General features: G+C 43.1%; 1 protein-coding gene across 1 annotated transcript in view; it reads left to right on the plus strand.

The window, feature by feature from the left end:
• TMEM163 (transmembrane protein 163) overlaps nt 1-12,460 on the plus strand; it is a 259,119-nt gene that overhangs the window by 204,410 nt on the left and 42,249 nt on the right. The window contains exon 5 of the mRNA XM_081579251.1: nt 7,337-7,433. Within this exon, the coding sequence (XP_081435377.1) occupies nt 7,337-7,433 (97 nt within the window). The remainder of the gene's footprint in view (nt 1-7,336; nt 7,434-12,460) is intronic.

The raw sequence follows: 12,460 nt of genomic DNA on the forward strand, positions 1-12,460 counted from the left end.
GTGACTAACACTACTACTACCTACTGCTGGCCCACATCAACATACCTGATTGTTCGTGTCTCTCTCTCTCATATATATATATATATATATATATATATATATAGTTGTAAATATATATATATAGTTGTAAATATATATATATATATTTAAACTAAACAGATTTTTTTGGTGAATGTCTGTGTTTTCAACCCAACCATTAGTAGTTCCACTACTACACGTGGTAGTCATTAACCACATGAGGTCATTTGTTTTTAATTAAAATTTTAATTAATTTAAAAAGCAGTTAAAATTTCATTTCTTCCATTGCATTAGCCACATTTGAAGTCCCTGTGGCCACATGTGGCTAGTGGCTACCCTTTTGAACAGAACAGAATGGAACATCTCCTTCATCACAGAAAATTTTATTGGTCTGCAGTGGCAGACCAATAACAAATAGCAAATCTTCCATGCTGATTTTTGTCCCGATAATTGAAGCCAAGAAGAAAGTTAGTTCTATGTCAGTGAGATTCCACTTGGATAGGATTAATCAGCTTGTGTATTATTCATTTGTTGAGTAAGGAGAAGTTCTTAGTGATTCAATGTTGAGGAGATGGGTGATCTTATCATGGACAGGGTTTGACCAGTTCCTGTAGAGTTCTAGCCTGAGTAGCCATCCCTGGTCCAAGCCACCCTCCCCCTCACCACAGCCTGTTCACAGAACAGCAGATGGATGAGGTTAAAGCTAAAGAGAGAAGAGAGAGGAGGACACAGGTAGAGAGAGGAGATGGAGATCTAGAGCCTATGAGGGTCAAGCAGGTAAGATGAGGAAGAACAGCAAGAGGAGGGGAGCAAACTCCTGCAGTGGAGGAGGAGGTGGGTGTTGGTGGCCACGACGTGAAGGGAGGCAGGGAGTCTTGAATCAAATGTTGGCTGTTTGGTGAAGCCATTATAGAGAATGAGAAATGGCTCATGGCATTCCTGGAAGCATTTTCTCTTATCTCCTAGCTGATTTTGTGTGTTGTTTTACTTAAAATGGCAGACTGCATGGAGTAAAAGAGGACCAGCTAGAATGAGACAGCATTAGAAATCGTACATCCCTAAGGACCACGTGTACTTTGCCACTTGACTGTCTTTTTTATTATTTCATGTTTGATTGAAGATGGACCCAGATTACAAGTGCTTTGGAGGCTGGGGTGGAAAATGATAAAACATTACACTTTAAGCTGTGGACTGAATTGGTAAAGTGCCAGAGCAACTGTGTTTTAGGGCTTTTGTAAATTAGGGGATGATTAGAAGAAGTTTCTCTTTGGCAAATAACTTAGAATTGATATGATAAGACCCAGGCTTTTTTCATATGATCTCAGGCCTTTAAGCCTACAGTTGACTAGGGACCAAACTTCCAACCTTTTCTCATTTAGAATGTGAGAGTGTCTGTCAGTTGGTTTCCTGTACAATTTCACAGGCAAAAATTAATGCTGACTGCAAGGTGATAGATAGATATACAATGCTGAATACAGTAAGAAATTTGCAGGTTTTAGGAGAAGCAAAAAAAAGATACCAGTGGCTTCAACTATTTCTTTGGATTTTACTAATCTTTCAGATATTATTAATAAATATATCTTTGATAAGATTAATACTACAGTGTTTCTCAAACTGCAGTGAATGTCTGAAGGACTTATTAAAATACGGATTGCTGGATCCCCGTCTGCAGAGTTTCTGATTCAGTAGATCTGGGTTGACCTCCGGCATTTTCATTTTTAACAAGTTCCCAGGTGATGTGGAGACTGCTGGTCCACGGACCATGCTTTTATAATCACTAGTCCTGTGAGAATTTAAATACAGCTTCAGTCTGGATTGGGAGATTGTGTTGAAGGGCAGGCAGCAGTTCATTTGATATAGTTGATTTATAATATCATGTTAGTTACTGTGTTATATAGTACATCCTTGTTACTTATCTGTTTTACGTATGGGCATTTGTATCTAGGAAAAGGAAAACTACAATAGGGAAGGCAAATGTATAGTGAGGATGGAAGAGCTCTTAAATAAGTCAGTACGTGGACTAAGAAACAATCCAGAAAATTGTAAAAGCCATCCTTTGCTTCTTTCTGACTCAGGGTTTTCCTGCTGTAGGGTTTGGGCTGGAGGGAGAAGGAGTCTGTGTTCGCTGCGGTGACCTGGCTCTGAGGGCACACTGCCCTCTTTCCCTACCAGGCCAGCCTCTCCAGGTGAAGGCCATGGTGCTCTGATGGAGCAGAACCTCCCCACAAACCAGGAAGCAGCCCACACTTGCCCATTCGGAAGCAGCCATATTTGCAGCATTTGCTCCTGACCCAAATCTTCTCTGCTTCCGGGAGATCGCTGCAGTCCCAGGGCAGTGGTGGTGTGAGGATGTCACGTGAATGTCCAGAGCCTTTGAGTGGCCAGGGAGGCTGACCACTGGGAGGATGTCAGGAGACCTGGCTTCTATTTCTGGGTGGACTTCAGATTCCTGGGGTGACCTTGGGGAAGCCTGCCAATCCTCCACAATCCCATTTTGACTCCTTGTGTTTATGAAACAAACCTCTCCCCACCCCTGACCCCTCCAGTCCATGAAATAACAGAAAAACAAAAACCTAGGTCTGGTCAGTGGCCACCAGGGCATTTAGGAGCTGATGTGCAGAACTCTGAGCGCCTGAGGAGAAAGCTGCTGTGTAAACACAATATATTATTAATAACATGTTAAAAGAAATAGCATCACACGCTCAGCTAATAATAGCTGCTTTCAGCTATGGGGGAGCTCTGACACACAGGCTTCCAGCAGTGTTGACGAAAGGATGACTGGCTTCTGAATTTGCAACACATTTAAAAGAAGATGAAAATAGGTTTTTAAAACATTTGGAGCTTATTTGTAGGTATATTTGTGAGGCAAATATGATGACAGATCTGTAAAATTCAACATGAATAAACAAATCATCAATTTCTTTGGATTTTTTTTCATTACATTTCAGAGTTGTTTTACAGTATGGGCTATTCCATAGGCATTTTGGCTCAAGTGTTAGGAGTCTCTTTCCTCTTCCCATCCCCAGTGGTAAGTGGTTGATGCCCCTTTAAACTCAAGGGGGGAAACTTACAAATCAGTCAGTGGTTAGGTAATCAGTTAATATAGGGAGGTGGCTCAGCCGGTAAAGAATCTGCCTTCAATGCAGGATACCTAGGTTTGATCCCTGGGTTGGGAAGATCCCCTGTAAAAGGAAATGGCAACCCACTCCAGTATTCTTGCCTGGAAAATTCCATGGACAGTGGAGCCTGGCAAGCTACAGTCCATGGGGCCACAAAGAGTTGGACATGACTGAGCAACTAACACTTCATTTCAGGGAGAGTCAAACCTTCCTGGGTGGACCCCATTTGTGGCTCCAATCAGTTAATGATTACATATACTCTACAGATGCATGCAGGGGCACCTGCCAGGTGCTGCTGTAGATACTGAGATATGGAAATATGGTTCTCACCCTTAAGGGACTTCTAGGTAGTTTTGATTAAAGATATATAAGTAAGATATTATGTAAGGAGACCATTGCATCTTTTATACCTCTCTCCTTAACAGAATCCAGCAAAACCCAAATCCACTTTTTGTGCATTATCAAGGTGTGCCTGTGTTGACTGGGAGAAAGATAGAGTCCTGCAGCATCACTGGTCCCTGTCAGGAAGCAGCTCAGACATTTGTTCCTGTCCCCTCTGAGGAATTTGGAGATGGAGGCTTCTTGAAGATGTTGTAGTAAATGCTCTACAGAAGGTTTAGCACCCAAGTGGTGCCTCTCACTTGGACTCTCTCATACCTCAGTGAGAGAAGACTGATCAAGTAATGGGTGCGCCGCAGGTTTCTCAGGGAACATTAGACCCTTCCTTCCTCAGCAGCTCGGGGGTGGTGACTGCTCCCTTCTGTTCAAAGAAGGATGGATTTTCCCCTACAGTGGAAGCTCACTAAGGACAGGGCCTTCCCTTGAACTAGGCCTGGGACTCAGCCCTGAGAGATTATTCAGGGACTTGCCTGGGGAGCTTTATTTTATTTTTCTACTAAAGTATAGTTGGTTTACAGTGTTGTGTTAGTTTCAGCGCAGGGATTCTGTTTTACGTGTGTGTGTATCTTCCCTGGTGGCTCAGACGGTAAAGAATCCACCCGCAATGTGGGAGACCTGGGTTCGATCCCTGGGTCAGGAAGATCCCCTGGAGAAGGCAATGTCTACCCATTCCAGTATTCTTGCCTGGAGAATTCCATGGACAGAGGAGCCAGCTGGCTACAGTCCATGCAGTTGCAAAGAGTCGAACATGACTGAGTGACTAACACTTTCACTTTTTCGTATATACGTATATACATGCATATTGGAGAAGGGAATGACAATCCACTCCAGTATTCTTGCCTGGAGAATCCCATGGACTCTAGAGAAGCCTGGTGGACTACAGTCCATGGGGGTCGCAAAGAGTTGGACACAACTGAGCGACTAACACTTCACTTCATATACACATATACGTACATTCTTTTTCAGATTCTTTTCCCTTATAGGTTATTGCAAGATATTGAGTAGAGTTCCCTGTGCTGTACACTAGAACCTTTCTGTTTATCTATTTTATATATAGTATAGCATGGATGATCAGTCGTGTCCAACTCAACACAATCCCCTGGACTGTAGCCCACCAGGCTCCTCTGTCCACGAAAGATAGTAGTGTGTGTATGTTAATCTCAAATCTCCTAGTTTATCCGTCCCCCACTCTTTCCCTTTGGTATCCATAAATTTGTTCTCTATGTCTGTGGGTCTACTTCTGTTTCTGAGAAGCAATTTAAAAAGCAAATACAGATGCCTGTATTCACCCCTAGAGATTCTGATAAAATTGACCCTGAGGAGCAGTCCCTGGGCTACCGTTCCAAAAAATTCCTCAGTGGGGTGTAAAGTGTGAGGGCTGGAAAACCAAGTTGGAGATTAAATTTATCTGAAAGGGTGAAGCAGGGAGAGCATGTGTGCTAGTCACTTGAGTGGAGGCCTGACTTTTAGGCTCTTTTCCTGAAATGGTACCTCTCACGGTCCCGTTTGCTAGCAGGGAGAAGTGGTTACTTCAAGTGCTGGGCACAGTGGGTCCATAGTCGTCTGTCCTGGGGGATAGCTGGGCCTTGGGCCAGTTGCTTTGGGAGCTTTGATCCCCCAAGCCCTGGAATCCCTGGTCCTTCCCTGGTGTCTGGTCACTAAAGGGCCCTGCAGGAAGCCATCTCATTCCTGCACGATGCCCCTCTTGTCTGTGGTCCCCTCCACCCTGATCACCCTGCCAGGACTGTGGTGACTAGTGCCAGACACTCCACCTACTATAGCCTTCTTCATTTCTGCTGCTGTGTCCCTGGGTGCTTTTTGCCTGTGATCTCTGCATACCCGCCCCCCCCGCCCCCCCCCACACCTACCTGTAATCTCTCTACACACACACACACACACACACACACACACACACACTCACACACCACCCCTGCCCCACCATCTGCCACCTTGAGTGTATGTTTCCCCCCAGGATCCTTATGAGGATGTATGGCACCTGGGGTGGATCATCTGCTTGTTTTGTAGGTCCAGGATTCTCTTTAGCTCAAGTCTGTACCAAGAGCCCCAGCCTGCTTATTACTTTTCCTTTGTTCTTGTGTGTTTCACCCCAGCCCACATTGATCGCTTCTTCCTGTGTTTTTGATTTTGTGATTTTACTTTTTGGCCTCATGCTATAGCATGTGAGATCTTAATTCCCTCACCAGGGATCGAACCCACACCCCCTGCATTGGAAGGTGGAGTCATAACCACTGGATCGCTGCTGAAGTACCTTCCCATCTGTGTTTTTCAGAGAATAAAACATACAACTAATATGTTGATAAGAAGCCGTTGGAGTGAACTCCACGCAGCCTGTTTACCCACTTATTTCTGACCCTTAGGTTTGGGAAAAGGTGTCTGTCTATAGGCTGGTTAGGATTCTAAGTAGGTGCCACTTTGGGTCCTGCTATTAGTCCAGAACATGGTAATTAAAGCATGGGCAATGAAAAATGGTTTTATTTTGTAGTTCGGGAGGAGGGCTGAGAAGGCTGCTAAGTGATGGTGACCTCAGATTGGGACAGGAATGATGTAGCGCTGACTGCAGTTATTCTTGTATTGGTTTCTTTTCTGTTTCTCTTCATTTTCATTTGGTATTTTGACCCTTGATCTCTATCATCATTTCCTCAGGTTTGCTTTCATTTTCTGTATTTTTCCCTCCTGTGAGTGTCTGGGTCGCCAGCTGGTGCATCCCAAGCCCAATAGTCATCCTCCTAGCTCCCACCTCATTCCCCTGGCTGGGTGTCCTCTGACTTTCCCCATGACCTCATTCCCAACTTGCTCTCACCTCTCCTGTGCATGGTGTCTTGGTTGATCTCATCCTTCCTTTTCTCCTCTCATTTATTTTTTAAAAGAATTGCTTCATCCTGCCATGAACACTATTTTTTTGCTTTTAATTTTATTTTGGAATATAGCCAGTTAACAATGTAATGATAGTTTCAGGTGGACAGTGAAGGGACTCAGCAATTCATATATATGTATCCATTCCCCCCCACTCCACCATACTCCCCTACCATCCAGGCTGCCACATAAGATTGAACAGAGTTCCCTATGCTATACAGTAGGTATTTGTTGATTATCCATTTTAAATACAGCAGATGAACTCTCTTCTTTTGTCATTACTGAATCATTCCTGTTTTTATGTTTGAGAAAACCCAAAAATGTCTATCCTGTTCTATCAGCAAAAGACATCCAGGGTGTGCTTTTTTTCCCCCATCATTTAAGCCAGCATTAATGGGTCAATTTTTTTATGCTCTGTGCATTCATTATCTTATTTCATCTTCAGGTAGGAAACATTGCTCCCACTTGACAGATGAGGAAATAGAGGCTAAAAGAAGTTCGGTAGCTTGACCAAGATCAAGCAGCAGGTTAAATGGTAGAACTTGGAAAGTCTCACGTCAGAACCTCCACTCTTTGCTATTAAACTCTGTACCCTCCAGCTAGAGGAGGAGCGAAATGTTGTGTTGCCAGACAGGAGAATGGATTTCATGGCCTTGAAGACCCTTCCTTACCAGCATCTGTGGGATGCTGTGAGGTCATGTAGGATGGTGAGACCCTTTCCCATTGGGTTGATTTTGATGATAAATCACTGAACTGTGTTCTAGAAATGATTCCGTATTAATTCTGATACTGTGAGTGGGCATGGTGGGAGTATGGCAAATTATGGTGGGTCCTAGGGCCTTGGGTTGTGTCATTGTCACTGTCATTGTGTAAAATAGCAAGATGGAGTTCTCCCAGTTGATTCCCAACGTTCTGTTTCTTTGCAGAGCCTGTGTCATCTTGGGGGTGATATTCCTTCTGTCATCTGTGTGTATAGTGGTCAAAGCCATCCATGACCTCTCAACTAAGCTGCTCCCGGAAGTGGTAAGTTTCTTCTTTTTTCTTAAGAGTCTTTCCTGAGGGTACCAGCCTCTTGTAGTACATCTCACCCCAGATGTACGGGGGGAAGATGGGCAGGTGGAGAGAAAATAGACAGTATCTTAGGAGTCCAGAAGGAGTCCATATTAGAATGTAAATGACTCAGCAGAGAAAAGCACTGGACAAGACAAAAAGATAGTTGAGCTGGTGCGTATTCTGTGTCTTTTGACTACTTTTAATGTCTTCTATACTAAGAGAAATGAGGTGATTTTTATATAGCAGTGATCCAACCTGTGTTGTTTGTTCTGCATCCACTCAATCACTTTAGTAAGAATTATTTTTGCCTTTGCACCTCAATTCAGTGCATAAATCCATTCACATTAGATTTTCTGGCACAACTAACATTCAAATGCAGAAACTGGAGTACATAATTTCATATTAAATTTTCTCAGTGAGAGGCACCAGATTCTTTTTTTTTTTTTTTTGCACTCTGATTCTTTTTTGCCCCGCATCTTATGAATACTGAGATAAGAAATATTTTTACAGTCTCCTAGAAGCTAATTTACCTAGCAGGAGATGAAGATGCTGCCATTACAATGATTCTCTATACAGACTTACCTCAGAGATATGATGGGTTTAGTTCCAGTCCATCACAGTAAAGCAATTAATACAATAAAGTAAATCACACATTTTATTTTTTTGGCTTCCCAGTGTACATAGAAGTTATGTTAATACTATGTCTATTATATGTAGTCTATTATGTGTTCAATGGCATTATATCTTAAAAACGAAACCAATGTACATACCTTAATTAAAAAATACCTATTGCAAAGATAATCTGAGCTATCATCTGAGCCTTCAGCAAGTCACAATCTGTTTGCAATGGTAACATCAAAGGTCACAGATCATTGTAAGAAATGTAATAATAATGTGGGGGGTGGGTAGTAAATTGGGAGATTGGGATTGACATACATACATGACTCTATATAAAATAGATAACTAATATGGACCTGCTCTATAGCACAGGGAACTCTACTCAATGTTCTGTAATGACCTATATGAGAAAGAATCTTAAAAAAAAAAAAAAAAAAGTGGCTATATGTATACATATAATTGATTCTCTTTGCTGTACACCTGAAACTAATACAACATTGTAAATCAACTATCCTCCAATAAAGAGATTCAAAGAGGTTGAAGGTTGAGAGATTTTCAGTCCATGAACTTACTGTGTATTGTATTTGGTATAATTAGCCTAAATTTATCAAAAACCACATTTAATTGTAACACTTACTAGCATTCAAAATAAATGACATTTGGAAGTTAAAAAAAAAAAGTTTGAAATATTTTGAGGATTAACAGAATGTGACACAGGGACAGAAGATGAGTAAATGCTGTTGGAAACAATGGTGCCAATAGACTTATTGGACACAGAGTTACCACAAAGTTTCAATTTGTAAAAATAATAATAATTATCTGCAAAGTGCAATGAAATGAGGTGCACCTGTTTACAAGTTGCATAGTGATTAATGCAAAATTACGGGCTCTTCTTTTAGGGTGTGACTTGGTTTGTGCTCGACTATGTGCACCATCTTATAAAAGGCCTAAGTGATGAGACCTTTAGTTTCATTTTTAGAAAAACATGTTAATCTTTTGGGGGTAATGTATTGCATTTGTGTGTGTGTTTTTATGGGGAAGAGGAAAAAGGAGTGGGCATTACACTGTATTTAGTAGAGCTATTAAAGTGACTGCCTTAAGTTGTCCTGTGAACCTAACGCCCCCACCCCTCACCAACTTGAACCTGAGATTAGAGCCATTCCTTTGGTACCTCCTCAGGGTCTTAACTGTTACTTATCATTGCAACTAACATCTCAGTGACACGGAGGAAAGATGGATAGCAGGGTAGGAGTGTACCTACCTGTGGATTTCATCTTTTTCAGAAGAGCTGGCTCAAGCAAATAATCCCATGTCTTATACTCCATATGTTATATCTTATCTCTTCCTGGTTACCTAGGATCCTGGACTTGTTCATCGTATTCCTTCATCAGACTGACTGTCATGTGTTCCATTCCATCAGAATCTGAAGCTTGAAAAAAGTGAAAGTGAATGTGTTGGTTTCTTAGTCTTATCTGACTCTTTGCAGTCCTGTGGACTGCAGCCTACCAGGCTCCTCTGTCCATGGGATTCTCCCAGCAATAATACTGGAGGGGTAGCCATTCCCTTCTCCAGGGGATCTTCCTGACCCAGGGATTGAACCCAGGTCTGCTGCACTGCAGGGGGATTCTTTAGTGTCTGAGCCACCAGGGAAGCCCTTTAAAAATTAGTTGCTCAGTTCTGTCCAATTCTTTGCAAACCCATGGACTGTAGCCCGCCAGGCCTCTCTCTCCACAGAATTCTCCAGGCAAGAATACTGGAGTGGGTAGCCATTCCCTTCTCCAGGGGATCTTCCCAACCCAGGGCTCAAACCCCATCTTCTGCACTGCAGGCAGATTCTTTACTGTCTGAGCCACATCTAGACATAAAAGTATTGAGTGATTAATTAAGATGTCAGTCAGATAACATCTTTGCATTTTACAGGGGATGGAAATCTGACTCCACTTTAAGAAATGTTTATTGGTGGGAATTTTCAGCACTGGGCTCGTTGACATTTTCATTTATTTAGGTATTAAAAATTAATGTGAGGCAGGGCTTACTTGATGTAGAATGGATAGCTGTGCTCACAGACCCTTGTTTGTGGCCCTCCTTGTTTTTGTCTTGAAAGCTGAACAGGTTTTAACTGGAAACAGCCTTATATCTTATGGTACAAATATTCCTAAGAGAGGAAGCTCACCAAGTTAAAATCCACATCATTGCTAAGGTGTCTCATGCCCAGCCTACGTGAGATCAGAGAGGGTGAAGACCTCTGTGATTGAACCAAGACTGTCCCTGTCCTGGTAGGGTTCACACCCACTGTATGTTATTAGTCCCAGTGGGGGATTTAAAAATCATACCCATTTATGTTCATCCTGTCAGAACTCTAAGGAAAGATGTAAGGTGGTCTGTTGTATTTGTTTGTTTTTTTAAACCTTCAGAGTTGTGGAAACTCTGGCATATTTATGTAACCAAGTAACCAAGGCATATTTATACTTAAAATATGTGGGGAACCCTGGTTAGGAGCAGGTGATTAGTTTCCAGCAGACCAAATGCAGTCTATGCCTCTTGGTGGCTCATAGTTTGTAGTGGTTGAAACCAGGGAGATTGGTGTTTAGGGTTTTGATGTCCTAAATTTTAGGTCCCAAGTTACAGCTTCATCCTTGCCCTCATCTGCAGAATTGCCTTTTTTTAAAAAGATTTTTTTATATGTACCATTTATAAAGTCTTTATTGAATTTGTTACAGTATTACTTCTGTTTTATGTTTTGGTTTTTTGGCCATGATGTATGTAGGATCTTAGCTCCCCAACCAGGGATCAAATCTGTACCCCCTGCATTGGAACACAAAGTCTTAACCACTAGACCACTAGGGAAGTCCCCAGAATTACCTTTTGATGTGTGATTTCCATCAAGTTGTTACATGGGTTTGTCTGAAGCAATGTTTTCCCTGCCCCGGGCCTGTTTCTCCAGCAGCTTTCTTTTTAATGTCATTGGCACAATTCTCAGAGTACGAGTCGTTTGTGAGAATGGGTGAGTTTTGAAAGAAAGCCATGTGGTTAGGAATCGCCCTCTTGTGAAGTCAGCTGGCTCTGAGCCATGGTGTCGCCTGCTCCTCAGCAGCCTCATGCTGGAGGAGACAGGCCAGCCCAGTTCTCAGGGGACCCCCAGAAGGATTCCATAATGTCTCCTGCAAGGGCTTCTTGAGCAGATGGCTTAAGTTTGCTCCCTCATGGCCTGCATGGGGTCTCATTGGATCATTGACGAAGCAGATTCCAAAAGAGTCTTCTCAGAAACTGCATGAACTATGGTTCTAGAAGTCGGGGAATGTGGGTGCTGCCGCAGATGCGGTGGCAATAGTTTGGTCTTATGTCTGTGGCTGCTTTGACATGAGCATCATTGTGTTGCTGTTTTCACACCCACCACGCCCTAGAAGGGAAGACAGGGACAGGTGGCACACTTCTCTCTTGTGGTGGCACCTGGGGGCTCCAAAAGCAAAAGTGATCTTCCTGAGGTCATCAGCTGGCTGGTGGCAGTGCCTGGATTTGAACCTTTGTCTCCTCGTCTCGGGCTGTCTTGGCTCCTGATACTGTGGGATTCCGTGGTCCCACTGTTCATTGGCTTTTCAAGTCTGAACCTTCTGTCTTATTTCTTCTCCTTTTTTTTTTTTTTTTACCCCCTCCATTTGTTTTTTGCTTTGCTTTTTCTTGTCTTCTCATATTCAGGTTGAGGTGCCCGGCTCCCAGCTGATTCCATCCCTGGCATTTTCTGGCTACCACTGCTGCTCCCACCCATGCGGGCCCCCTGCAATCTGTGCCACTGACCGGGGTGTGCTCTTGTTGCTTTGTCTGTTGAAAAGAATGCAGGCAAGTGTACCAAGAAGCCATGGAAAAGTAGAAGTATGGAATGAGGGAATTCAGGGGTTACATGGAGTCACGTGGAAAGAGATGAGGGCGTGGAGGCTGAGTGACTCCCCCTGCCCCAGTACCCATGTGACCACTGCAAGCAAATTGCTCCATCTCTCTGACTCTGGACTTCTGGATATGCCAAATGGGGACAATACTTTCGTCAGGGGTTTATGATAAAGATCAAGTAAGCCGTTTATTTAAAATAATCAATATTATTAACAGGAGACAGTGCTACTGTGGTGGTGACTACTCTTAACATTCTGATTTTAAAGTTTCTGCACTGCTCGTGGCCTGAATTCCTTTCAGATGGGCTCCTTGATCCCTCTTTCCTGCCTCCTGGTCCCCCGCCCTCTGGGTGGATAGAACTAGTGCTTGTCTCTCTTTAGCTTCAGGTGGCCAACTCTGGGCCCCTTCCTTTTGGGAAATACCCAGCACACTGTAGGCAGGCTATCCTCTTAGTCTAACTCACCACTGGTTGGCTGTGAGACTTCCAGCAAATT

This window comes from Giraffa tippelskirchi, chromosome 3, assembly GCF_054371585.1.
Source record: "Giraffa tippelskirchi isolate mGirTip1 chromosome 3, T2T-mGirTip1v1.2.pri, whole genome shotgun sequence".
In the NCBI taxonomy this organism is placed as follows: domain Eukaryota; kingdom Metazoa; phylum Chordata; class Mammalia; order Artiodactyla; family Giraffidae; genus Giraffa; species Giraffa tippelskirchi.